At 58.4% G+C, this 26,902-nt stretch overlaps 3 protein-coding genes across 9 annotated transcripts in view; all 3 read right to left on the bottom strand.

Annotated features, from left to right (window-relative positions):
• DSCAML1 (DS cell adhesion molecule like 1) overlaps positions 1 to 23,385 on the bottom strand; it is a 118,024-nt gene extending 94,639 nt beyond the window's left edge. For 3 of the 6 annotated variants that reach the window (XM_054802976.1, XM_054802984.1, XM_054802983.1), the window contains exons 1-3: positions 14,737 to 14,911; positions 5,707 to 6,024; positions 1,730 to 1,876 (exon numbers count right to left, since the gene is read on the bottom strand). In XM_054802976.1, the coding sequence (XP_054658951.1) occupies positions 1,730 to 1,876; positions 5,707 to 6,024; positions 14,737 to 14,779 (508 nt within the window). In that variant the 5' untranslated portion in view covers positions 14,780 to 14,911. Of the gene's footprint in view, positions 1 to 546; positions 614 to 1,729; positions 1,877 to 5,706; positions 6,025 to 14,736; positions 14,912 to 22,575; positions 22,804 to 23,079 lie in introns of those variants that run through there. The other 3 variants (XM_054802977.1, XM_054802978.1, XM_054802979.1) reach the window with 3 other exon arrangements.
• LOC129196096 (collagen alpha-1(I) chain-like) lies at positions 16,247 to 23,121 on the bottom strand. Of its 2 annotated transcripts, none has more exons than XM_054802996.1 (2): positions 21,875 to 23,121; positions 16,247 to 20,920 (listed from the first exon to the last, which is right to left on the bottom strand). In XM_054802996.1, the coding sequence occupies exon 2, from the start codon at positions 19,618 to 19,620 to the stop codon at positions 18,595 to 18,597; it is 1,026 nt and encodes a 341-aa protein (XP_054658971.1). In that variant the 5' UTR covers positions 19,621 to 20,920; positions 21,875 to 23,121; the 3' UTR covers positions 16,247 to 18,594. The 2 variants fall into 2 exon arrangements, with proteins under 2 accessions (XP_054658971.1, XP_054658969.1); XM_054802994.1 differs by having other exon boundaries at positions 16,247 to 22,014; positions 22,174 to 23,121.
• Positions 23,386 to 23,421: 36 nt separating the features above from the next.
• FXYD2 (FXYD domain containing ion transport regulator 2) lies at positions 23,422 to 26,144 on the bottom strand. Its single transcript, XM_054803001.1, has 6 exons — positions 26,030 to 26,144; positions 25,151 to 25,189; positions 24,944 to 25,018; positions 23,988 to 24,024; positions 23,808 to 23,838; positions 23,422 to 23,623 (listed from the first exon to the last, which is right to left on the bottom strand). Exons 1-5 carry the CDS (start codon positions 26,121 to 26,123, stop codon positions 23,814 to 23,816), a joined length of 270 nt encoding a protein of 89 aa, XP_054658976.1. The 5' UTR covers positions 26,124 to 26,144; the 3' UTR covers positions 23,422 to 23,623; positions 23,808 to 23,813.
• Between the last annotated feature and the right edge of the window lie 758 nt (positions 26,145 to 26,902).

Below are 26,902 nucleotides of genomic sequence, written 5' to 3'. Positions count from 1 at the left end.
ACCGCGGGAAGGCAGCTGGCTCCCGGCCCCAGCGCCACAAACCGTGATGGGCTCTGTGCCAGCAAGGGCACAGCCTCTGTTGGGAGGGATGCCCGCGCTCCCCGGTCAATCCTGCAGCCCGGCTCCCCTGCCACGCAGGGGGCTGCACGCAGACCCTGCCGACGTGTCGCAGCCCCGGGGCACCATCGCTCACCCGCATGAGCCCTGGAGCACTGCTTCCCTTTGCCTGCCTCTGAGCGCAGGCGCTCTGCTGAGTCAGCAGATTAGCTGCACTCAGGAGGCATGGGCCACCGGCGAGAGCCACCACAGCCCTCCGGAGAACCGGTCACCCCCTCCAGGTGAAGCACTTTGCTCCTTAAGCTCTTTAACAAACATCCCTGCAAGAGGGATTAGAGCAAATCGCCTCTCATGCTTGGTCAGCGGCTGCCCCAGCAGGCACCAGGCTCACACCCCGCTCCCCGTGGCATCTCCCCTCCTGCGTCTGCTCCCCAGAGCGCTGCCCGCGTAGCAACGCCGAGCCCCGGCGCAGCATCGGGACTTACTGACCTGTGAGCAAACATCAAGCGCAGAGCGTTCACTTTCGGCAAAATCCTTTAATTCTCTCTGGATCCCCCTGGGGAAAGCAGTATTGATTGCTTTACTACTAGCTTACACATGCTGTGCCGGGCAGCCAGCGCTGCCATCAATACCGGCTCCGAGGAGGGAGCCGAGAGGTCACCCCGGTACACGGGGCCAGCCCCACGCTGCGCCCAGCACCTGCCCGCAGCCCCCGCGCTGCTTCAAAGCCTGCGACAAGCCAGGTGGGAGCACAGGAGCCAGAGCCCGCAGCTCCAGCACGACCCAGCGAGCAGTTTGTCCGGTTCCTCTCCCCTCCCGCTGAGCCGCACAGAGGTATCGGGGAGGTCGTGTCCCATCAGTACTCCAGCCACCTCTCCTCCCCACTCCCCAGGGAACCAGCTGGGGAAAGACCCTGGTTTCAGAGGCTCTCTACTCCCATGGGAAGCCAGGGTGCTCTGCATCTTCCAAAAAATCATGGGGAACTACCCAGGCGCAAAACACCCGGAGCTGCAGAGTCCCTGCACAGAGACGGGCGCTGCTGTCCCTCCCGCAGGCCCCTTCCCCACAGATCAAAGTCGGTGCTGAGCGGGACACGTCCCGGGCTACGAGGCAGGCACGTGGGACAGGGAGGCCAAGCGGCTTCCAGGTGCCAGCACGGGGAAGACGCGCATGAAGCCATTTTTACCGACTTCCTTTCCCTATGGCTGACACAGTTGTGAAAACTTGCAAGAGAAGCTGGAATGTTCACTCGTGCATCATCCTGACAACGTGAAAACCAGCTCTGGCTGCAGAAGTTGGGACACAGACAGCACGGACAGACTCTTTTCCTGCTGCCCAAGCCCCGGCTGCCACGTACCCAAAGCGAGCTGGCTCGCAGGCGCACGGGAGAAGCCAGGACGGGGCACGCATGCTGTCACGCTTACACCAAACATCCGTGAGCCCACAAATACACAAAGCACCAGCCACAGCACCAAGGAGACCCCGAACGCCACGCGCCTGCTCCCACCACCAGCATTTTCCAGCACGAAGCCACAAGATGGTCATCGATACAAGCCTTTGCTTGGGCAGCACAGGCAGGGACGAGAAGCCAAAAAAAGACCCTCCGTGACAGCGAGTTCACACATGGCAAAGCAGGTCAGATTTTCCAACAGAACAGTGGCTCCTCTCTTACCTGGGATGATAGAAACAGTGTCTTTCTCCCAGGACACAACACTAACGTATTCCTGCACTGAAGAGGGGATGAGGCACTTGAAAACAGCCACGTTTCCACGCATCGACCTTTGGTCCTCCACCCGAACGGTGTACGGTTCCCTGAAAACTGTAGAGAAAAGCAGATGGTTGGTAGCATGACAGTGCTGGAAGAAAACACACTTCCTTTTGCTTTAATCCCACGTTTCCCAAACAAACCAACCCACCCAGCAACAAACTGCTTCCATCCAAAACACTTGGCCTACCTTCCCTTCCTGGGGTAGGCAGCGGCTCTCATTTGCAGCTCGGTCTTGCAGAGGGGATGCCTGGCCCAGCTCCTGCTGCTGGGACCCTGCAATGGTCCCCAGTGTCACCCCAGCTTGCCACCGAAGCAAGCTGCTGGCTTTGCAGTCACCAGAGCTGCTAAGGCAGAGGTCTGCAGCACCCAGATTTCAGTACGGGGACCAAGGACATTTAATAGCTGTAACACTCAACCCCGCACCTTGAAGGTAACCGTTTCACTGCTGAATGCGTGCCGAAAACGCAGCCGTGAGGCACCCGGGAGAGACAGCCTGTGACACAGAGCCTGCCACCCTCCTAAGCCCTCCAGAGGAATATTTAGGGAAGCAGATGACAATTTTCCAAGCCACGCCACAGCGGGAGCCACAAGCTGTCCCCACCACGCGCCCTGTTCCTCAGGGAGACGCGCACCCCTTTGACAGCTCCAGTGACAAGGAACTCCGCAGTGCCACAACCCTCCAGCAGCACCCACTAGGTAAGCTGGATCCACCCCAGCCTCTTCAGAAAGACAACAAAGATGTCACCATGCCCAGTAATACACACAGACACCATAAACTCCTAAAGTTGAAGTATAAAATGCAGTGACTGCGGGCGCCTCCTTCCTGAGACAATAATTGTGCCCCGTAGGACGCAGACACCCGGGTATCACTATCACAAGACAGACATGCATTCGCTTCCCATTTAACGACACCCCTTGGCCAGAACAAAAGCAGCTCGACAAATCCCCTAAGACAGAACTCCTTAGCGGCCCCAAAAGGAAGACGTTGTCCCTGAGTGGAAAGCACCTGCTGGCAACCCATCATATACCTCGCACAAACAAGCAAGCAGCGAGAAGGTGACAGTATTTCCACCTTGATTTCCCAGGCTTTCGGGGCACCCTGCTCTGCTGCCAGCAGCGGGGACAGAACCAGGGGCACACCGCAGACTCCGCCCCGGGGTGCTCGGTGACACGTCCCGGCAGGCTCCGCACACCAGCTGCCTGGCAGAGGAGACCAGCAGCAGCCATAAACCAGTAAGCGCCGAGCTGCAGAGCGCTGCCCTGCCTTGGCCTCTCCTGCTCCCGGCCTCTGCCCCCCGCTCGGCCACCCTCCCGGCAGGCAGAGCCCCCCTGCCCCAGGGGAAGGCAGAGAAGAGGGTGCGGAGTGCCCTCCGGCTCGCTCCTGTTATTCACCCGGGGCCCCAGCAGGGAGGACAAGGGCTGGCACCGCGAGGACACGGGGAGAAGCCTACCATGGAAAGGGACACCAGACCCAAAGCAGATTAGCTAGCAAAAGCCTCCGTAATCACGTGGAGCAGGAGGTTTTTTCACGGGCTTTAAAGGCCAGCGGGGACCATGGGAGCATCCAGCCTGGCCTCCTGCACGCTCACCACCACCGCCCCAGCCTGGAGCGGACCTCTCGCACGGGCACCCGTGCTCGCCCCTACGGCTGCCCCAGCAGCCAGCCCCACGCCGGGCGCTGCCTCAGCTCTGAACCGCACCAGCCGCCGCCGCCGGGGCTTCTGGCCTTTCGCTGCCGCTGGGAATGATTCCAAGGGTAACGTACAGCCCAGCTAGCAGACTTAAAACTTCCCATTGGCTAGAAAGATTTGCTCCATGTGCTCACCAACAGCTTTTCCAAAGCTTCCAGAGATTTTTCCAATACCTTATATTTTCAACTGCATTTTATTTATTTGCTTGCTTTCTTTGTACAGCTTTAATCGGCTTTACTTGGCGTATTGTCATTACAAAGCACTGGAGAGTGATTGGGATGCAAGATGACCGGGAGGAAGCAGAAGCAGGGGAACATTTCACAACCATTTCCAAATGTCCTCAAGCCAAAGCACATCACGCTGCCACAGCCGGAGCCATCCTGGTGGCCCTCAGAGCCCTGTGTGTGGGCCCCCACTACGTGCTCACACCTCCTGCTAATTGCAGCTGCTAAGGGGACAGGGGAGGCCGGGCTCCCGGCTCAAATCCCACTGGCAGGAGGGGTGCATTCAACCCAGTATTGAGAGAGTGGGATGAAAGCCAGGACTGAGCTCTGCTACTGACTTGCTATGATCCTAAGGAAGTCCTCGGCACGTGCGAGAAGAGCTAGGCAAAGGCTGCCCGCCCTGCTGGAAGGCAAGGACCAAGACAAGCTTTCTGCCCAGCAGCACGCCCAGAGCACCAACTCTCCGGACAGCCAGAGCAGCCATCCTTGCCGCACGAGCCCTGGGCACCTGCAGCCCTCAGCACCGTCACCTTTGCACCCCCTGCCAGGGAACTCTGCAGAACTCCACGGTTTCAAGCCGTGCTGAGCCCAGGGTCACCAGCACCAGAGGGACCACGATTGTCCGCTCAGGAGCGCGAGCCAGCCCCACGCAGGCAATCGCCTGCCGCGCAGCACGGAGCCAGCTGGGGTGCCGCAGGAGACACGGCCACGTCACCCCACGCCACGGGGCCGCTCGCCCTGCTGCACCCTGGGGTGCTGGCAGGCACCAGCTGGCCACAGCCCTTGCCACTGCCCAGCTGCCCCGCGGGAAGCCCAGCCTGTGGCCCCAGCACAAGGAGGGCAACAGCTCCACGCTGCACGTCTGCGTTCACTGCACCCCATCTGCTGCCGTCCCTCCTTCACCGAGCTGTGGTTTATAGGTAACCTGATAGCGTTGGTAAATAATTCACTCTGCGGAAGGGGGTTAATACCAATTTACTCTGCAGTACAAGGTATTAAAATAAAAAACCCTGTAGTCGCTTCTGTCATGTTCCCTCTGCTAGCCCCACTTTTAATAGGTTACATAATGAAGCCATTCCTGGGCTATTAGCCCTCCTCAGCCTGGTCAATAATTTACTATAATGGCTTTTGGAATCAGCTCTTTGCCTTATTCCTTCTTTTTTTCTCTGCTTAATAAGCCTTGGCATGCTGGGGCTGGATGCTACAGTGGGAACAGACAGGCTCGAGGAAGGCTGTGGGACACAGTGGGGTCTCCCCACCAGGGACAGATGTGGTCCGGCTCCTCCTGCAGCTAAGAAAAGCCCCCACACGTGGTTGGGTGCCACAATACCGGTTCAAAGGGAGAGGACTTCTCCTGCCACGAGGCTGCAAACGCACCACGGCCTCCAGGCACTCGCTGGAGATCCCCAAGCTGCGCGTCCCTTCCCTGCTGGTCACCCCAGCCCTCTCCAGCTGGTAACGGGCCCAAGGTACAGAGCTGGCTCTTAGCTGGGGCAGGATGCTGTTTTGCAAACACGTATTTGCAGGCCTGCTGACTCAGCGCCCTGCCCTTCTCCTTGCTCTCCGTCCACGCAGCATCGATCGATCCCCTCACAACAGGCCAACGCAGCCGCCCTGGTTCTCTGCTCTGCTCCCCGGGCGGGCAGTGGCAGCACTGCAGGAGCAGCCCAAGGTGCAGGCAGAGCGGCACAGCAGCCCTCACGAGGCAGCAGGCACTCGGTCCGCTGCTCTGTGCAGGATGCCGATGACACCGGTTGGCAGCAGGACTGCCTGCTCCCATCCCCATTCCAAACAGCCCGACCAGCAGCACTGCTGTTCCGATGCCAGCACAGTGCCGGTCAGCAGCGTCACTGGCCCATGCAGGGAGACAGAGACGAGCAGGGTGCGCTCAATGGGCAGGTCATGGAGAAGACTGGAGAAAAGCCAGCACCTTGTCCAAACCCCAGCACCCACAGAGAGCTCCTACCTGCTTTAACACGGATATTTGGGCTCCTGATTTTGCCAGCCGAGTTCTCCGCGGTGCAGAAGTAGTCGTTGTCGTGGATAAAGCTATTGAAGGCTGATGGCGAGAAGGGGTAGAGCTGCAAAGTCCCATTGGCATGGACATGCCGGATGTGGGGCACATCGTAGATGTCGTCGCCCGTGGCCAGGTACCACCGGAGGACGGCGCTGGGTGACCCTGCTGCCGGGCAGGGGATCACCACCCCCACTGTGCTGGAGAAGGTGACCTGCTGGATAGAGTCGTTCACAAAGTAGAGGCTGGTTCCAACATCTTCAGCGTGTGCTGTGGAGAAAGCAGAGGCCAGAACGGCGGGGGGTTACTGCAGAATCGCCAGTCCCCACCGGCACAGAGAGCACCCCCCAGCACAGCTGCCCCGAGCCCAGCCCCTGGCTCCCACACGCGGCAGAGCAGGGGAGCGGAGGAGCATCAGTGCATGGGCTGGAAGCATAAAGGCCACCTTCACAGGCCAGAGCTCTTGCTGGTAGCACAGATCAGGGATCACAGGCATCTAACCAGGACAACTAGGGGCTGTGCAAGCAAGGGAGGGTACCCAGCGTATCCCCCCCACGGCTCGCCCAGGTGGTGTATGCACCCAGCTGGCTCTGAGCACGTGGTCCAACCGTGCCTCAGTACCCACGGGCTTGAGGACACCCATGTGCAACAACAATGACAAACCAAGCACAACAAAGCAACACCATCTCTCCTGCAAACCCCAACACCCCCCAGCCTGAAGGAGCAGACAGCCAGCACCCCTGCGCCTCATCACCTCCCCAGCACAGCAGCCCCAGCCAGCCTGCAGCTGCAGGTGCCCATCGGCAATGCTGACGCATCCAGTGCAAGCCTCCCCTCGAGCAGGGCAGAGATCTTTCCCGCTACCCTACCGCTGCCTCCAAACGCTGCAGCAGCAGCCAACCCCAGGAGAGGGGTGGGAAAACCAGGTTCAGTGCTGCTCCCCTCTCCTGGAGTCAGAGGGAGGGGAAGCCGGGTCCCACCCTGCCCTAAGCCCAGTGCCAGGCATCCCTGCAAAGGCTGAGACACTCGGGGTTCAATGGCACAGGCTGGGGCAGAGCTTCCAGCCGCCCAGACACCCGGGAGCAGCTCTCCGGAGCACCGTGAGCACTGCAGAAAAGCACTTCCCTTCTTCAAAGTGAGGGAAGGGACCTCTTCACCCAACTCCTCCGATCTCTCCTTCCCACTCGCCAGGACCACGAGCTCCCCCTTCTCAACCAAAGCAAGCAAGATTGGCTATAAATAAGGATGAGGAGGTCCCCAGTCACTTAGATCCGTTTTCTTTTTTTAGTCGCACTCTTTCCAAGTGGGTGGAAGGACAGGGATATAGAAAGCGGCCCTCGGCGGGTGTATTAATAGCTCTGGCTGAGAACACCGCTCGTGGTGCCGCAGAGCCAATAAGCAGATCACAACTGTGCCGCCAGTTCAAAACGAGTCACGGGGGACCCTCCGTGACCTCGATTTCCTAACTTGGGGAGGAGGGGACAGGAGCAGGGGGGGAAAGGAAAGCCTCATCCGTATGGATAGCCTTGCCTCAGCTCCGAGGGCAAGCATGCTGCGGCTGCTCGCCTGAGGAAAGGCTGGCTGAGTGTCACTGGCCACAGCCACATCATCTCCCCGCGAAGCTTCCTCCAGCACCCAGCAGCGGGGAGCACACGCCTCTCCTGGCTCCGTGTCGTGCCACCAGCCCGCTCCACGCCATCCTCAACCACGTCAAGATGGGAAACCCCAAAACACCTCACCCCTTCCCAGAGCAGAGTCCTCTCTGTCCTTCTCCCAGCTGGACATACAACCTCATGCCTCTTTCAGCACCTGTGAACTGCGTACTCTGCACTGAATCGTCACCTAAAATGACAAAGTTTCCTCCTTTGCCTACTCAGAGCCCTACCATCCCATGCCAGGGGCATCGCACAGCCTGAGCTGCCCAGCAAAGCCATCCGTGTAACGGATTAGCTGACTAGCAAGGTCCAGCGCTGCCACCACACGAGAAAACAGATTTATAGGTCAAGAAAGCATCTCCATATGTCCCCGCACACCAGTTCCCTGTGTCCACGTGCAGGTAGAAGTAGACAAAGCCACTTATTTCTTCCTCCCTCACTGACAAGCGCCAGAAGAACGATGGACCGGAGCAGCAAAGCGCTCCAGCCGAGCCTCCCGTGCAGCAGCGCCAGGCCATGCAGAGCTACGGGGCCACCGCACGGCCCTGCAGATGTCATTTTGTGACATCTCTAGGCTGGTTTGTCGTCATGAATCAGCATTTCCCTTCATCAGAACAGCACGGTGCTTCTCCCAAATACATGAAAGAGAAAAATGCACATTTGCAGGCAGGGGAAGGAAAACAAAGCACGCGCGAGCAGCAGTGTGCTATTTGTGGTAACGCCTGTCGCCCGAGCAAAGCAGAAGATGGCTGGAGCCAGGGCACGCGGCGTGCAAGGCGCGCGGCAAAAGCCACCCTTCGCCCACCCGCCGGCCTTGGACCGGGAACGTTCCACTGTGCTCAGCGCCCTGTCACCCAGCTGGCTCTGCCCCAGGCTCCGTCCAACGTCTCCACCCCAGATCCCAGACCACGGCTTGAGAAGGCTCCTGCTGTAATAAAGATCGGAGAGCATCCACAGCTCCTTCCCACACAGGGAAACCTCTTCTTCTCAGGCAGCACCCGCCCAGGAAGGTTTAGAGATGGATGGGTGAGGGGCTGGGGTGAAGAGTGGAAAAATACCTCATAAACAGAGAAATTCAGATTACCCATAAAGCTTTTTCAGGTCAAAGGGGGAAACGGATTTTTAATAGAAAATGGAAGTTATGGGATTGGCAATAGTTATGTGACAGACGCAGAGAGTTAAATCCGTATAATCTCCTTTACCATTTAGCATTGAGCACCATCCTAATTCCATGTTTCATAAAACTGTCTCCAAATCACTGAGAGAGATTAAAAATTTAGAAATAGCACTGCAATATTTTTAAACCAGAAATCACTGCTCACATCTGGTCAGATGTGCTGACCCTAACCTAAATATTGAGGGCATTAATTCACATGAACCTGAAAAGAAGAGGCTAGAGGAGCCAAAATGGAACAGTTTCTGCTGGGGAAAATGCAGCGACGCAGGCGCACAGCACCAACCCTGGAGACCAGTCTGCCGGCAGCTGGAAGCTACACAAAGCCCAGCGCGTAGCCGGACGCTGTCTAGCTTGCTCTGAAAGGCATGTATTTCAAGTTATCAGAGTGCAATCTTCTTAAATTGTAGTAAATTACAACCTAGAGGTATTGAAATATTAATATCTCTATCTGAGCTGGGAGAAGCAAGTCATTTTGCTATCATCCCTTCAGAATATTTACTGGTCTCGATCGCTGGACTTTCCAAACTCCAATACCTTCAGCGGCACAGCCAACCTCGGCACTGCAAAGCGCTGCGCTGTAAAGAAAGCGCTCATCTGCTCTAACGAGTGGCAAGGCAGAGCGGCCATAAACTGACCCCAGGATCTGTCACCAAGCCACGTATTTCTGGAAGAGGCAGCTGAGATGTAGGTGCGTCCTGCACGAGGAGCGGCGCAGCCTGATACCTCAGCCTGCGTAAGCACAGAAACGCCATCACCTCCCAGGCGACTGCCCAGCAACGCAACCCTCCTCTCCTCCAAACCTCACGGGGAAGAGCCCGTGCTTTTCTATGAAGCATATTTAGGACTGGTCTCAGACAACGACCAGCTTCGCGTGCCAGCGCAATTAGAGCATCGTTTCTCCTGAGATAAGCATGAGATAAGCAGCTTTTTCTGCCCCCCCGATGCACGTACATCATCTGTGTTAGCAAGCTACTTGCTCAGGACCCCACAGCCAGTCCCATGCCTGCCCAAATCCAGCAAGTTTCTCAAGGCTGAGCAAGGTCTTTTGCACATCAGTAACTGGGTGGAAACCTGACAGAGATGGGAAAAGGCCAAATAAGTTGCTTTTCAAGGGTATTCGAGCAATCCTCTGGGCATGGGCAATCTAGCCTGGGCCCATAATGTTCTTCAAGGAGTGGCAGAGGGCCATGACTGCCTGAGTACTTCTTTACAAGAGTGGTCACTCGAGGCTATTGGCCACAATTAAGTGTGTTGCTGGCATTCAAAAGGAGGTTTTGCAGCACCTCAGAAAGGGCAGGCACTAGTCTCAAGTTCACGTTATCCCACTAACAGCACCTTTCCCAAGACCTCCCTCTTGGGCTTGGTGGTCTGACCGCTCAGGCGCCCACCCCAGGCTTCCTCCAAGGCCAGGCGAGATGCTGCCGAGGTACCACCACAGCAGAAAGCCCACCCGCAGGCCAGCGAAGGGACTGTAGGAGCCACGGGGGCTTCTCCAGCCACAAGCTGTACCAGGCTGCAGGGATGCTGTGAAGAACAGCAGGCTAATCGCCACCTCGCCGCTCATTTATTATCCTCATTAAGGGTGCTTGACACCTGCCCTGTTCAAGGAGAAAGTGAACCGAAGCTTGGCACACATTTCAGGGTGGGAATTACAGGTAGGTGGCAAGTCCTAATCTTTCCTCTCTACTGCCTGAAGATACGACAGTAATTCCATCACGTACTGCCTGCACATTTGTAATGCTGGAGAAGTCTTTGGCCTTCCCTGGAACGAGCTTCCTTCAAGCCCTCATCTTCAGGACACTTTTAATAGCCTCTTTCCTAATGAAGGGAGTGACCTTGGAGCTGACAGAGCAAGAATTGGCATCTCCAAGCATCACAGAAGGGACAGGGAGAGAAGCGGCCGAGAGAGGTGAGAAACATGAGGCTGGTACCCTTTCAAGCGGAGCACGAGAGACGCACACACTCTGCCAGGAGCACAGCACAGCCACGCAAGATGCCACCCACCGCGGTGGCTTTCCAGCCCAAAGGGTTAAAGCCGTGACTCCAGCCGAGTGGCCTCCCCCCGCACCAGTCTCAGGGGGGTGGAAACTGTGCCACAAAATGCCGAGCACGGCCTGGGGCGTTGAGCTGGTGCCCAGCACAGCCGCAGCGACCGCAGGTACCTGCCACAGCACCTTCCCTGCCCTGGCAGTGCATTCCGGCCGCCGCCGGAGTCCCACCCTTGCGGCACAGCCCCTCTGGCCCGAGCACCGCGGTCGTTCCCGACTCACAGCCGCGGTCACCACGAACCGAAGAGGGAGCGAAGGGGAACGCTGCCTCTGGTCCTCTGCGGGTAAGGGCACTGCTCAAACACGCTTGGAGTGCAAGCTGCCTGCTCCTTAATGCATCTGCATGGAAATTAAGGCCTGAACCACCTCCCAGCTATTACGACAGCACCCAGGCTGAGGCTGTAACCCTTGCCTGGGGAGGGAAAAGCTTTCCCCGCTGATTTGCCTGGCCCCTGAACCTCCCGTGTCAGCTTGCTGGAGGTACCAGTCTCACCACCCCATCCACACAGGGGGCTGACCCAGAGCTGGAGATCCCCCAGCTCTGCGCCATCTCCTGAACATCCCCCCCCGGGGGGCCTTCTGCTCTGGGAGGTGAGGAACGAGCCCAGGGACCACAGGCAACGGCCTCTCCGTCCCCTTCCACAGCCCGCCTCCACATCTCGGCCACGCTGAACGTGAAGTCTGAGGAGCTGCAGCTGAGTCGCGAGGGGACTTCTGGTGACATCACCAAGCCAGGATGACGGCAAGGTCACCCCCAGGGAGGCCGTGCGGGTACGAGGGGCAAGCGAGGGGACGCACCAGAGGCCACGCACGCCTGCTGCCAGGCTTCCTCTGGAGCCGCTAGTCCGTGCCGTCCGGCACGCCGCAACCCGCACGCTCGCTTGACAAGGTGGAGATGAGGATTTCCACCACACAGCCGACAGGTATGAGAAACGACGGGAATGGATCAATAGAGCAAACTCTGAAACCTCGCTCGCCTTCGCCTTTTCCCCTCTAAGTTGTGCTCGCTCCCTCCTCTCACGGAGAGGAGCCGACACAGCCCTTTCCAAGAGGCAGCAGCTGGGGCAGGCAGCAAGCGTTAGCGAGAGTCGGGAAATGGATTTCCTAAATATTTGGTACAGCTCTGCTGGCAGATGATGGCGGCAATACACAGATTGTATGTGGCGGGGTTTATTTCTTAAGGATCTACAAGCAGGGGAAGGGTAACTCACAAAATCACGATTATGTAAAAATATGTAGCCAGCTATAATCTAGATTTCAAAGACAAGAGACGCGTTGCACCCAAACCTGCCACTGCACAAGCCTCCCAGTAAAACATGCCTTGCAACGACTGCAACAGCTGAACACCTTCCTCCTTCCTGCCCTCCTAGGAAGTCACACTTTATTAACTGTCTGCTCATTTGGGTGTGAGATGACTTCATATTATCCAAGGCACAGCTCAGAACTCGTGTGCTGCCATGTCAGAAGAATTCCTGCCACACGGAGAGGCTTCCAGTTTTATTCTTGCATTCTGCTCATCAGCTGCTTCAAAGGAGGACAGACCGCTCCCCACCCCTCCATCTCAGGACCATATGGGCAGAGACCAGAGCACTGTAGCAGAAAGGCACCCTGAGCCACGGCTGCCCAAAGCTAAGCCTACGGCTCCCAAGCAGCCCCCCATCCCCAGGAAGGGCTGCTCGACAGCACATCCCTGGCACTCGCGCGAGGCACAGCCTATTCCTCCAGTGGAAAAATGCACCAAGAAACGTCAGGGTTGCCTAATATATCAATTTTCTCATCGAGAGGCAGGAGTGGCCCTAAGCCCGTGCCAGGTGCAGGTAAGGGCCCTGGGCAAGTCGCCATCGTGGCTCCTTGGTGGGGAAATTTTGGTTATCCGCAGGATAAACAAACACCGGGCATGGCGAGGCGTTCAGCACTGCAGGCTTCTCCTCCGTGCATTTAATGAGATTTCCATGTTTCATTTCAGAGACAAACGAGCACTGTGCCACACTGGGGGGCCGAGATGGGGAGAGATTAAAAAACGCAAGCTGCATAGTTCACTGCACCCAATACAGGAACATAATGCAAATATAATGCCAATGTAAATCAGGCAGCAGAGACATCCACGAAGAACACGCAGGGAGATGCCTTCCCAGCTCCAAGCCTCTCGATTTTGACCAGTATGCTCCTCATCACACCGCTCACCACTCGCCTCCCCTCCTCCTCCTCCGCCCGGCCTCACTCACGCTGCCAGACCATCTTTCGGCTCAGCTCCCTGTTTGTTTGCTTGCCAACCCCCTATTTTTGTTTATTTTAAGAAATAAACAGCTACAGCCCATCGAGGGATTTCTAAACTTCAGTGGTCCCCTGGATCAAATGTTTATTTGCTTTCAGTTTCTACTTGAGCTCTTGTTCTACAGCAGGAACACGTTAAAAGGATGTGCTTCGATGCCCAGAAATATTAAGTATCTGAAAGGTTTATCATGCATTAAGCAATTCATTTTTTTTAATCCTATTATTATAATGAAACTTCCATTGTAGTGCTGTCCTCTCTTTGGAACCATTTTGCTTTAACACTTTCCATCACCAGGACTGTTCAACACAGAAGAAACATTTTATTTCCTAAAAAAAGAGAAAATGAGGCCACAAGGAGTTGTGCTAATGGAGGCTTTTAATTTGCTCTTCTCAGAAGAGATAGCTCTGTGGGAAGAGATCCCTTTTCCAAGAAGCTGGGGCTGAAAACGTGCAAAAGCGACAAACCCAGTGCAGCTCTTTATTATTTTGACCATTGCAGGGGGGAAGAAATTGTAGCATCCTCAACGGTTATTTGTTTTCGGTTTTGTTTCTTCCTCTTAACACAGTAAAAAAATGCAAATGTAAGCAAAGCAGACCCTGGCACATTCAGCTCAGCAGATCCTAAACACAATAGCGATTTTGGGGAAAGCTCCCAAACGCAGCTTTGCTCCAGCTCAAATAAAGCAGCTATTTCATAATTAATAATTGATGGAATAATTGATCATCACCACACAACCGGACAGAATGCCCTATTAAACCTTGGTAAATATTTTTCATTGGATTAACATTCAGATAAATGGGTAATGTAATGGGCAGCAAGAGAAGTCTCTCATAAGGAGCCAGCTCCGTCCCCTTTATTTCACTTTCCTCATTTCCTAAAATTTCCCCCTTGCTGTTCTCAAACATCAAAAAAAGATAATCAGGGCAAATGTCATTGCACATCCTCCAAGCAGACGATTTTCCAAAAGGTGGGCGCTTCCACCACCACATCTGCAGGTTGGGTCATGTGCAAAGAGGTAATTTATTACAGAAACATAATTAAAAATTCCCACAGATTCGGAAATAGGCAATTCCTTTATGTAACATCGATTGATTGTTGTAACAAACGCGCTGTGATTTAACTACCCAGACTACGTGCAGCTCCTTGGCTTCCTTTTTTAATTGCATCTATAGCAGAGACTCGGTTTAGAGTAATACCTCTATAGATTTGGACAGCATTCACTTAATCTCCAACTTTAAATTATCTCTAATCTTTAATGTGCGTCTCCTTGACACACTTGTTTCACGATTCCTCCCCCCCCCCGTCTGATTTATATCAAACCGCTGGGTTGCGCTTAATACAGCATTCCTAGAGGGAAAGATGCGATTTTTAAAGCATCGCTGGATTTACTCTGTCTTATGGGATTAGACGATCGCTCCGAGTAGTCCCGGACAGCGGGGACACGGAGCGCAGCTCTCGGAAGTGCCGCTGCGAGCCTTGGTCCCGGCCGCCGGCCCCGGCGAGAGGATGCTGCGTACGTCGGTGCGGTATTTCATCTCCGAGCAATCACCGGCGCCCCCGGGGGGCTCCGCCGAGAAGCGGCTCCGGGATTGCTCCGGGCCGCGCTCCCACCGGCCCGGCCCGGCCCCGCGCCCCCCGCCCCGCTCCGTCCGGGGCGAGCGCTCCGGGAGGGCGCACCGAGACGCCGGAGCCCCGAGAGCCGCGGCCGGGGCAGCCCCAGCCGCCGCCAGCCCGGGACGCCCGGCCGGGGCAGCGCTCCCGGGGACAGCCCGACGCCACCCGGCCGGTGCCCGGCGCCCGCCCGCCCCCCCCCCAGGGGCGACGTACCTTTCCGCAAAGAGTACAGCAGGAAAAAAGTTACCAGCCACATGCCATAAAGAGCACCTATGGCCCCGGGCTGCGGCGCAATTGCGGACGGTGCGGTGCCCCCGGCGTGCCGCGCTCCCTGCCGCCGCGCTGCCAGCCAGGGTGAGGTGCCCAGAGCCGAGCTCGCAGCCGCTCCTCCTCCCCTCTCCCGGCGAGTGGCGTCGGGAGGGTGGGCCGGGCTCCCGCGCACTCCCCGCCCCCGCGCCCCGCTCCCCGCCGGCCCCGCAGGGGTGGGAGGGCGGCAGCCCCCGCCGAACGAGTCTCCCCTGCCGAGGGGGAGCGCCCAGCTCCCCTCCTCCTCCGCTCCCGGCCGGGCCGCGCCTCGGGAGGACGGAGGGCGGGCAGCCAGCCCCGGTGCGAGCGGGGGGTGCGCCCGCGCACCTCTCCCCCAGCCCGGTGGGCTCCGCCAAACCGAGGGCCGGGAGGGGCTCGCACCTGGGCCGGGAGCTGGGCCAACGCCCTCGGCCGCAGCCGTCTGCAGGTGAACCCACAGGGGTTAATGACAGCCGGGTTGTGCCGGTCACACTCCATAAAGCCGAGCTCCCTGCCGCAGCCCTGGGAGGCTGGAGCACAGCTAGCGCTCGCTCCATCCATCCCCTGCAAACCCGCGCCTCGCCTGCGTACAGGCGGCTTTTCCCCGGGGTGAGCCGTGTCCTGGCCGCAGAGCTGGGGATGCAGTAGCGTGGCTGGGCCACCGCGGACTTGCAGCTGGCAGCACTCCTCCTCCCCGGGCCCCCTGGAAACTTGTTAGCAGCCGGAGAACAGAAATCAAGTTTTCACCACAAACAGCCCCGGACCACGCTGCTCCCCTGACAGGGCACATAAGCAAGATACAGCCTAGCAGACTGCCTTATGCATTCATCCCCCCAGCCAGCAAATAACAAATACTAGTTAATGCTTCACTTTGGGGTGTATTTATCCAAGGCTTAATTCGAGCCTAGGATCTTACTCCCCAAGACTTAGTCGCACCAAAGCCAATTTGTCTGGACCATTAGAGCAGTTCAGAATGTCTTTTCTTGAAGTGATTACAGCAGGTTTTCTTTGCTTTCTAAAGCTGCCTTTCCAATCCCAATTTGTTGGAAGATAAACAGAAAGAAAGGCTGAAGCATTCTGGTTTCAAACAAAACAAGTAGAAAAAAAAATTATGTACTGATTTTTAAAAAAGCACCGTTTGGATTTAGTTGAAAACCTAACCATCATCACCCAGTAAAAAAATTAGAAAAACAACAGCTCCTTGGCCATTTTCAACCTGCACCAGTTCATTGCAATTCTTCATATCTGGGAGTCCCTTGGTAGAGCAGAGCGCTCACCCACACCGCCGAGGTGGTACTTGCACGGCGTGGGTGAGCAATTCCCATTTCACAGAGGAGGGACGCAGCCGAAGGACACTGAGAAGCTGGCAGGGCTAAGGCTCCCACACACCCACCCCACGGCCCCCTTCCCCTCCCTACTCCAGGCCTCCCACACCAGAGATACCCTTCCTTTTGCCGATGAGCACGAGGCGCCGGCTGTCACCTAATCTGTGTATGTGCACCTGCCCAGACCTCAGTGCCAAAAAGCCAAGAGCAGAGGCAGGAATGAACGCTGTGCCCGTGCTGTGCGGGTCTGACACACCATGGCCTTTCCTCCTCCTCCTCTCTGATGATGTGCTTCCCCTTCCTCAGTGCTGCGAGCTCCATCGTCACCACCCCCTACTCAGCCCGTTCCCAGGCCGCCTCAGCAGCTCTGTCACGGTGCGTGGGTGTCCCCGGCACACAGCCCTCCCACACGTGCACGTGCTCCTCCCCAGCCCCACACCCCTCGCTGCTGCCTCACTTGTACCCTTGGCCGTGCCATCAGCGTCCCGAGAGGTGATGAAGCAGCAGCTGATGCACACCCGGTGCCCACGCATCCCTCTAGAAATTGAGGTGCATTTCAATCGCCACCTACATCCGTATACAGATGTTAGCTGATACTTAGCAAGGCAATTGGTATTCAGACCCATACCCAAGGCAACAAGCAAATCCCAGGCTCTGGGGAGCCCCAGCCACGTGCCAGGCATCTGCCCCCTTCCTCCCCAGCAGCTGCTGCAGGATGACAGCACAAGCCAGCCTGCTAATGGGAATCTTCCAGCCACAAAAACTGCTACAGCATTTCGCTATCCAGCACGCAATGTGTTGGACTCAGGTGCGGTTTCTACCCTCCTACACTCAGCAGTGAATGAAGCGGGTGCAGGGGCTGGCAGGGAGCTCGCTGGCACAGCACCCACAGGGCCTCACAGATCTCCATTTGAGGCACATGTGCAGGGGGAGTAATGCTACTCACCAGTTCATTTTTAGCTCCCTTAGCTGTTCAGCATCTCCAGTGAGTTTCCTCATCATTCCTAGCTCAGAGAATGAGCCTCTACCGAGAGCCCTAACACACACACACACCCCCCGTCACCAAAACCTCCTTCCTCCAGGATGGGGCAGCACCTGCAGCAAGACGGGAAGCAGCACAAGCAACAACAACTAAAAGCTGACAGGGTGCACGACCAGCCCCAGGTCAGGCTTGGGGAGCCATGGCGAGACCTTGAGCTGTCTGTGCCATTCATTATGGCCCCGTTCGCTCCTCCACTGATTGTTCAGCACAGGCCATTTGTCAGCCTCCCACACCCAGACGCACGCGCGGGTCTGGCAGCCAGGCGCTCCCCGGAGCTGGCTCCTGCAAGCCCACACCTGGGACTTGGCTCCTGCCCGGCAGCCACTGGTTAGGGACATCTGCTTTCTCGCAGCTCCCATATTTGAATATGTACAGGAAGCATTTGTGCATCACCTTTGCATGAGTGTTCAGCCTACAAAGCTGAACATCCTGCTAACATCCATCCCATCATCAGGCTGGAACAGCGTCACGTGCTTCATACAGCTGTGATCAGGAAGGGCTGAAAATCACCACATTAATTATTTGGGCAGCGCTGACCTGGACTTTGGCAGCACATGGGAGGCTCTCGGGAAGCAAGGCCAGCACTAACATGCGTCTCACACTCCCCGTAGCCACTGACCTGCTAAGAGAGAGCGAGCAACCTGCCAGAGCCAGCAGGAAGCCCAGCTGCACAGCTAGCTAAAAGGTGAAGCTCCTACTAAAGAATTATTTCCATAGCCCAAACACCACACAAGACATAGGAGAAATTATAGCAACACACACCCACACACAGTTCTGAGCCCCAACAGGCTTCTGCCCTTCGGGAAAAGGGACCCTCTGCACTTCACTACAGCAGAACACACGCTGCAGGGTCTTTCCCACAAGAGACATGCCTCTGCCTCTCCTGAGGGCAAGGAGCAGTGCTGCCACAACCACTCTAACCCAAACAGCCTCCTTTAACCTCCCCCTCCCCGGAATTTGGTCTAGCTCAGCTCCTGGACCCCCCATACCCCAAAGCTTTGGGGATCACAGGGGTACCCTGCAATCACCCACACTGTTAGCTCACTAGGTACTTTCCCTAAGAATAGTTCTTCCACTAATATGCAAAAAAACCCACCTCCATACAATGCAGAGGGTCACTAGGGAAAACAGCCAAAAGGAGGGTCCTGAGAGGCACCCCCATAGCTCCCAGGGTCAGCTGCAGCCCAAGGCTTTGCCCTGTGCCAGGGACGAGGCACTGCAGAGGGGCATGCAGTGCTGCAGGGAGCATCCCTCACCCTGGTGTCCCTCTGGCCAGGGCACACGTCACCTCCCACCCATCCCCATGCCCTCAGCCACCCTCCCAGACAAATCCCCCAGAGGAAGCAGTCATTAAAACAACAGGGCTACTTATCTGGCACTAGCCGATTTCCACAAAGCACTTCCCACGCAGTCACAAACTTAACCTCGCAGCACCCCTCCAGCACACAGAGCCAGCCCGCTGTGACCTCTCGCTGGCCACCCCATTTCACGGGGGCCGAGGCACAAGCTTTGCCCAGCATGGCAGCCCCCAGCCCTGCACAGCCAGCCCGGCCAGGCCAGCCCAGCCTCTCCCAGCAAGCCCACACAGGAAACGAGCACCTCCAGGACGGAGGAGGAAAAAGGCCTTGGGGGTAATTGCAGGATGGGCTGCAGCTGGGCTAATTGCTGGGAGCACCTGGACGTGAAAGGGCCAGGCATTCCCTGCAGGGTCTGCCTCCCCGGGGCACGCTCCCCTGCAGCAAAGCCTGTCCTGCCCCACTGTGCCCCTCCTCGGCCCGAGCAGCCCCTCATCCCCAAGGCTGGCCCTGTGTGGGAGCTGCCCAGGGTGGTGCTGAGGGGGAAGGTCCCCCACCTCGCCTGTGGGTATGTTGCAGCCCCGCCCCGTGCCTCAGTTTCCCCGGCGGCAGGGGGGTGTGAGCAGCTGCCACATGGGGCAGCGGCAGGATAAATGCCCGGCGGTGGCGAGGGGCTTGTACCCGGGTAAAGGGGGCTGGCAAGCCCATGCCCTGGCAGATGCCAGCAGGTCAACGTGCTCACAAACGGAACCCTCCTCGAGCCCCTTGGGCCACTTGCACTACAGACTCGGCTGCGTTTCCGTAAGGGGTGAGATTCGACTCCCCCGCGGCTTGTGAGGGGCTCCAGGCCCCCCCCGGGGCCAAGCGGGAACCCGTGCCCAGAGCCGGGCTTTGCTGCTGGCGTGGGCAGGACCGGGCAGCCGGGACCAGACCACGCTCCCTCTTTCCAGGGAAGTCTTTCCAGGCAAGAAGCTTGATTTTTGCTTCCCTCTAGCGTTGCATCGTCACAGCGCGGAGTGGGAAAGCGTGGCTCGGGTTCTCCCGGGGCTGCAGCTGGTGCCAGGAGCCCTTGCCCCGGCCCGCAGGCACCGCTTGCCACCAAGACCCCGGGGCAAGCTGCGAGCATGGGCCCACCGGTCCGCGCACCCATCCTGGCCGGCTCTTACAGTCCCAACACACAGCTGCGGGCAGGATTTCCCTGATGCCCAAGTGACTTAGGAGTGCAAATCTAGAGAGACTTGCAGCAGAGCTTGTGCTCGTGTCACTGAGCAGTATTTCCGCATCTCGGGTTTTCAAGCCCAGCCACGATGGGGCTGTGTGGAGGTGTGCACCCAGGCCTGGCGGGAGCCCCAACACCGAGCAGAGGGAAGCCCTGCACGATGGAGGCGAGTCCTTGCCAGCTCCAAGGCAAGCCTGGAGTCACCAGGGGCTCTGCAAAGTTTTAGGAAGGCCAAGGCATGGTCCTGAGACATCCTCATCCTGAGACTGGATTCATAAGGACCTTTCTCTGCTTCCTAGCTTCAGCCCACTGTGAAACCTACTGCGAGGAGCCAGTCCATCCATCCCTGGGCTCGTCCTGCTGCAGCTGAGATGCTGGGGCCGTGCCCACACGGCATCACTGCTGCATGGCTGTTCTGCGGGGGCAGCTCCGGGGCAGCTGTCCATCTTCATGTGAGCAGTTATTTCCTAATAACCACTGCTTTGGGGCATGTGCAACATGGAAATGAGGGCTGAAATGTTATTTACTTTGGTTGGGAGGATAATTTAAGACTGTGGAGCATTGCTGTTTTGGCAGACATGTTGCTGTTGATGAATGTGCTGCCTTTTCGGGAGGAGAACAAAGGGAGAACAAGGCGTGTGGCTGGCTCCTCGCCAGCCCGGCCCCATCTCTCCATCAAGTGTTCCTCTTTGGCTCCATTAGTCACCATTTGCTGCTCTCCTGTTTTAACTAATGAGGAGACATTTTGCATTCACGTTTCCTCGCGGGCCAAGCGCGTCCCTGGCATCACGGAGATGGCGGAGCAGTGCTGGCGGGCTCCAGGCTGGGCAAGCTGAGCGGCCAGCCTCCCTGGCTGCTGCTCCTTCTGTTCCTGCCCTGGTGCCTCATATCCTCACATTCAGCCATGGATTAAGCACAAAAGATAGCCGAGCCACAGCCGGTCAGAGCCCCTCTTCCTGGTACCTGTCTGTCCAGAGACTGGCGAAGCAAGCAGGGAATAGCCAGTGCCAAGGGGAAGCTGTTTGGAACTGGAAGTCTTCCCAGAGGAAAAGGACACTCCAGTTGTCCACTGTATTATTTACCCAATCCCCTTTGTGTCACAGAAAGGATTTACTTTGAGAAGATTAATGGCTCAAGGGACTGTGAGAGAAATCCTCCAAGATTGCCTGTTTCAGGGAAGAAGATGAACGCCTCCTTGCCGAGGTTGCCAGCTCCCAGCTGACCCACAGGGCTGCGGGCACAGAGAAAGGGCTGCAGGGCTGGGGCTTGTCCCATGGGGCTCCCTCCGACAGGGACCACAACTTCTCCCACCCAGGCCCTGGGGAGAGCAGGAGCCTTTCACCACGGCAGCGGCAAGAGAAGGGCAGCCAGGCAGAGACATGGTGACCTTTTCAGTGGTCTTCCCAGTTTCCCACTCCCACAGCTCCCAGGCTCAATGTGCAAAGCAAAGGACTGTGGAGGCATGGAGCGGAGCAGAAAGCCCTGCCTCAGAGGCGGCTCGTGCCCGTGTGCCGGCCTGGCAAGCAGGGGCTGCCGGCAGCCTTGGCACAGCAAGGCCACATTCACGATGCATTGTACAATTGGCTTATGCCTTTCCCTGGTTCCCAGGTTCCCTGGCTCCATCCTGGAGGGACACCTAGCTGGGTTGCTCACAGTTTAGCTCTGATAAGAGCCTGGCCTCCAAACATAACCCCCAGCACAAGTCTTCAGGTGCTGGCAGCACCTACTCCACCGCTGCACACCCTGTCAGCGTCCCCGACCCATGGCACAGCACCTGAGCCCCATCGGGGGGATGTGAAGGGCTGTGCAAGTGCGCGTGCACATGTGGGTGACCGCAAGCCATGCAGAATAAAGCTATTAATGCCATCTGGTGCCGAGACAGAGATCCCCCTGTGCAGGGAGCCAGACACAGCTTTTCGCTCCCCTTAATCTTTTCCCTTTGAGCTGCAGGGGCTCTGTCTGCGGGGCTCTCTGGGGGACCAGCAACAGGGGATGCGCACCCTGAAGGGCATGCCTGTGCCCTGAGCCCTGGCACGGTTGGGCGCTAGGGAAGACGGGAGCCCTGGGCCTCAGGGATGTGAGACCTCGCTGACGACAGGGCTCATTTCATACGCCAGCTGCTTTCCCGACTGCCGTGTCCTGTAGCTCCTTCTTTCGGAGGACACAACCACACCGTGCTCCTCACCGGCAAGGACCGGGGGTCGGAGCAGGGAGTGGGCAGGGCCAGCTGTGCTGCGAGCAAAGCCTTCAGCTTGTTTGCGCTGTGCAACGGGGGCTTTTCTCCCTCTGCCGAAGGACTCCGGTTCCTCTTTGAGCTGTGCAAAGCTGCAACGAGTCTTTATTAGTGGGTCAGTGTCAAGTCAAAATTATATTTCACAATAATCTCCTTACTGTGTTAAATAAGCACCTCAGATTAGACAAATTGCACGGATTTTGTCTAATAACCTTTCCCCGGCTAATCCTAGTTCACTGTCAATGTCTGACCTCAATTGAAGCCCAAACGGACCAGGTGAGCCGGTTTCTCCTCCGCCCGCAGCGCAGGGATGCTCGGGCTTCCGAACACGGAGCAGCGCAGGTCTGAGCCGCCTGGGGCCGCGGACCCAGCAGCGGCTTCGGACAAAGAGAGGAAGCACCCCCGAGCCGGGCAGGAGCCCTTCCCGAGCCGGGCAGGAGCCCTTCCCGGCCCGGCCCCGCCCGGGGCAGCGCTGCCGTGTGCGCGGCGCGGCGGGCGGCAGCAGGAGCCCGGCCCGGCCCCCCGCCCTCCGCCGCGACGGGACCGGGCCGGGGCTCCCCGCGGAACCCGCCCCCCACGCGGGACTGCGAGCACGGAGGAGCGAAGGCTCCAGCTCCGCTGCCAGCGGGGCGCCGCAGCCTGCTGTTTCTCACCCGCAGCGTTCCCTGGCAAAGCACCCCCGCCGCATCTGTCTCGGCAATTTCCACTTCTCTGCCTCTTTAGGGTGACCCGAGGCACGCCTTCGGCCGCAAAGCCTGCAGGGGAAGGGGGCCAGGCTGCCGGGGGGCAGCCGTTCCGGGGGGCGGGCAGCCCCCCCTGCCCGCCGGAGCTCCGGGGGCCGGCAGAGCCGTCAGCGGGCTTGCCCGGCTGGTCGCTAGGTGTCCGTGTCGGCCCGGCTCACCCGCTCACAAGCACCCCCGAGAGAACCTCCCTCCTCCCTCACCGCCCAGTTGCGGGAGAGTTCTGTTGCTTGCTGGTTTGTTTGGTTTTTTTAAAGGGATGTTTCCGTATCTATCCAAAGATGAGAGAGGCCATGAAACCAAAGGGCTGGATGCACCATCGCAGCCCCAAGAAGGGATGCCTGGATCAAGCACTGCAAGAAAGCCAGCACACAAACAGCCCTGCACAAACAGCACATGCCCACGGATGCATCTGACCTGCTCTGCAGCCTGCACGGCGTGGGCCAGTGCTGCAAACCCCTCGCTGTGCATCCCAGGGAAGGCCACGTGCCACAGGATTCGGGCACCTGCACCCAGTGTTCACGCTGGGTGAAAGGGGTGTTTCTTCAAAGCAGCCAGGGTGGCCGGGAGCAGGAACGTCCCTCTCTCTGCAGGCCCCGGTGCAAACCCAGAGTGGAGATAGCTGGCTGCTATGCTGTGGGTGTGCGGAGAAGCCAGCGGAAACCTTTCCTGGGTCTGTGTTGGAAGATATCTGCAGGGCAGAAAAGTCATTGGTGCCGGGCCAGGAGAGTGGGCGATTGAAATGCCTCGGGCACAAAGTTTAACCTCTCTCAGCTTGAACTTTATTAGCCAAGAAACTCTTGCTGAATCTAACAGAGGGGAAAGCATGAGGGCAATTTGCATTCTGGCCTTGCCTGGGGTGAGCAGGGTAATGGATCCACTGGAGCGGGGTAAGGGGTGGCCCTTTGCAAGGACTTCTCTGCTTTGGATGAGGCTCTGCTTCCACGGCGGCATAGCAGCTCTGAAAATAGACAGTGGGAGGGTTACACAACCACAGAGGCCAGCATGTCCTCGGTCCTCTCCTCTTGAGACAGCCCCCCATGTAGGTACTTCCCTGAAGCACAGATGCCTCAAAGTATTGCTGTCCGGCACAGGCAGACCCAGGGAGCCTGGCTGCCAGCTGGGTGCATCCTCCTGCAACCTACCTGCAGCTACAGGTCTTCCTCGTTTCCTTGTCTGCGGAGCAAAAAGCAAGGGGAGATGTGTTACGCTGGGCAATGTGGCTGAGACGGAAGGGAGCACGAGCCAAGAATCCAGCCCTTTCAGCAGGCAGGACCAGGACAGGGAGGAGAGATGAGGCTGCCGTAAAACCGTGCAATACCCACCTCCTCTTCTTCTTCCCTCCGCAGTGGAACCGCTGGCCTGGGGGCAAGAGAAGCAACTGAGGCTTCTTGTGGCTGAAGCCTTTCCCCCCTGCCCCATCTCACTCACCCCTCTCTGCTCCAGCGAAGCAGTCCTGCTCACGGGCTGGTGCCCTGGGCAGGGACCACTGGGTTTGGCTCCTGCGGGAAGCCCCAAGACCCCTGCCTCCGCGCTGGGGCTGGCCTCCTGCACAACTCCCACCAGCGTGGGGAGACACCAACCCCATGTGCTGCCTACTGCCCCCCAGCCCAGCTGCGCTGCCTGGCCAGCCCCCCCCTGCACTGCCCAGACCCCAAAGCTGCAGCCCCCGGCACTGCCCAGCAAAGCACCAGCCACGAGAGCCCGCTTGGATATCTGCCTTTCTCCCTAAGTTGCCCCTGTGACTGCAAATGCTGGTGGTTTTCTTATCTTTCTCCCTAAAACCGCTGTGCAACAGCACTGCATGCAGCTGTGATGCTGTGGCTGCCCCCCAGCCCCGCAGTGCGAGGCAGGCAGCGCCTGTACGCGCAGGCAGGGTTGCAGGGCGCCCTGCACGCTTGGCACTGGGTCTCTCTGGGAGCTGCCAAGGTCTGAGGGCTCTGGGAAAGCTGGTTCCTCACTCTGGAAATGTCATCAAGTTTTCTCTGCTATTTTTAATTGGTGACCTTCCCTCCAAAGCCTTCATGCTGGCAGGGAAACGCTAAATATTTATGTGGTCTCCTTCCCAACTGGCTTTCTGTTGGGAGCTTGCCTAGATGGAAATTTCCCAGGCAGCCCCAGCTGCGGGCAGTGCCCACCCCTTGCAGGGCAGGGTCGGTCGCCCCCCCACCCCAGCACCCGGCCAGCGCCTGGCCTGGGGCGAGAAGGGAGGTAGTGGATGAGGGGCCACGTGCTGGGGAACAGAGCCGAGGGGGGCGTCCAGCCCACCCAAGGCACTTACTGAGGATGATAAGGAGCCCGATGACAAAAGCCACGACAGCGAAGATCAGCCCCCCATTGCGGATGGTCTCATAGTCTGGGGAGGAGGAGAGCAGAGCGGGCATCAGCCCGGCCGAGGCACGGCAGCGCAGAGCCCATGGGCAGGCGTGGGAGTGGGCTGCCCATCCCGCTGCCTGCAGCCCCCGGGCTGCGCAGGGCACACACTCACCATAGCTGAACCTGTCCAGGCCCTGCTCAGGCACTTGCTCTGGAAAAGAGGAGAAACCCAAGTGAGAGCCAGGGCCTGGGCTCACGGTGGGTGCCTGGATGGGGAGGTGAGGTGGGAAAGATCAGGAATGAGGACTGCAAGCAAGAGCACTCTGATTTCCTTAAGATATATTATCGAGCCAGTAAAGAATTCCTGAATTCCTGTTTTTCACACCGGGAAGTTTAAAGTTCACGGTGCATTTGCAGGATGCGTTCACAGGATGCATTCACAGGATGCATGGCAGTCTCTCAAGCTCCAGGTGAAGCTGCAGACAGGGACCCGGCTCAACTGTTCGCAGCAGCTGGTTGCTATTTGCTAAGGCTGCACCATTGGCAGAGCAGCCTTCACGTTGCCCTCGGGAAATGCCGCTGCCCACAAGGCTCAGCGGGGCAGTGATGGCTCTGCTCCGGTGGCACGGAGCACTGAACAACCCCTCCAGCTGACACCTTGCACCGGGGTGCATCCTGGCAGCCTCCCTCCACACTGGCAGGCTCGCCCAGCTGACGTGTCACTGCTCGAGCCACCTTACCTGACTGCACATCCCTCTGCCAGGAGCCATTTGGAAGGAGAAATCCCCCTGAGATGCCAAACAGCAGCCAGCACCGATATGCCAGCGGGCTGCAGAGCTCTGGGGATTCATCCCCGCGCCTCCCCTGAATCCTCCGTGAGAGCTTCCCCCATGCAGGCTCCTGTGTGGGAGGAGGGAGCAGCCCTGCACCTCCCACGGAGATGCCCCCATGAAGGTGTCTGCCCCCCCCAGGGAAGTCCCTTTTGGGTGGGCTGAGCAGGGTGCTGGCTGCAGGTGCCTGCTGCCCGCCCCGGTCCCCAGAGCACCCTTACCGTCACCCATCGCGTCGGTGTGTCGTCCGGCGGGCGTCTCACTCTGGGAGCGGGCGCCCACGGGAAAGCACATTAATTGGGAGACAAACCTCATTAAACATTAACGGCCTCGGTGTAATGTTTATCTCAGTCACGAGGGGAGGCACAGGGCTCCCGCCCACCTTTGGGAAGGAGGCCCTGGAGGGGAGGGTGCGCACCCACCGTGCCAGCTGATGGGGAGGGCTGGGCACCCCGGAGCCGTGGGTGTCCCTGTCCCAGCTGGGAAGGGGATGGCACACCCTCCCTCGCCTTCCAAGCCTCAGGCCAACTGGGCTTCACCTCCCCGCTGCAGAGGCGAGCCCAAGGTGGGGGGCAGAGGGATGGGCTTGGGTACCAGCTGCGACTGCCTTTTGCTAGAGAGAAGCAGGCAGCATGCCCCGTCCCTGCAGCCTGGTGCCGCGGGTCCCTGCAATGGCTGGGTCAGTTCCTCCCAGCCCAGCACTGAGCCGTGCCAGGGGGCCCTGCGGCATCCCGGCACGGCGATGTCCATGGTGCATCCCAGGTCGGCGGTGGGTACCAGGATGCTGCACCCCTTGGGGCTGTGCCGGCCCCGGGCAGCGAGGCCAGCTGCCAGGCGGGCTGTTCAATCCAGTTTGCTCTAATCTCACGATCGGGGAGCGGGAGTCACGCGCCCAAGCCGATTAGTGCGGTGGTGGCCAGGGGGAGCCGGCCCAAGGGAGCGATCCCCTTGCCATGGCCACGGCTCAGCCCCAGCCGAGGAGCGCAGGCGCCTGGTGCCCCCGGCAGCTCAGCTCCTGTGCCGCGGGATGAAGCCAAGCCCTGGGAGGGCAGCGCGTGGGGCCGTCCTGCTGTGACGGAGCCGAGGCGGTGCTC

This window comes from Grus americana, chromosome 24 (genome assembly GCF_028858705.1).
Source record: "Grus americana isolate bGruAme1 chromosome 24, bGruAme1.mat, whole genome shotgun sequence".
In the NCBI taxonomy this organism is placed as follows: domain Eukaryota; kingdom Metazoa; phylum Chordata; class Aves; order Gruiformes; family Gruidae; genus Grus; species Grus americana.
This window is presented reverse-complemented; position numbering and strand designations above follow the sequence as displayed.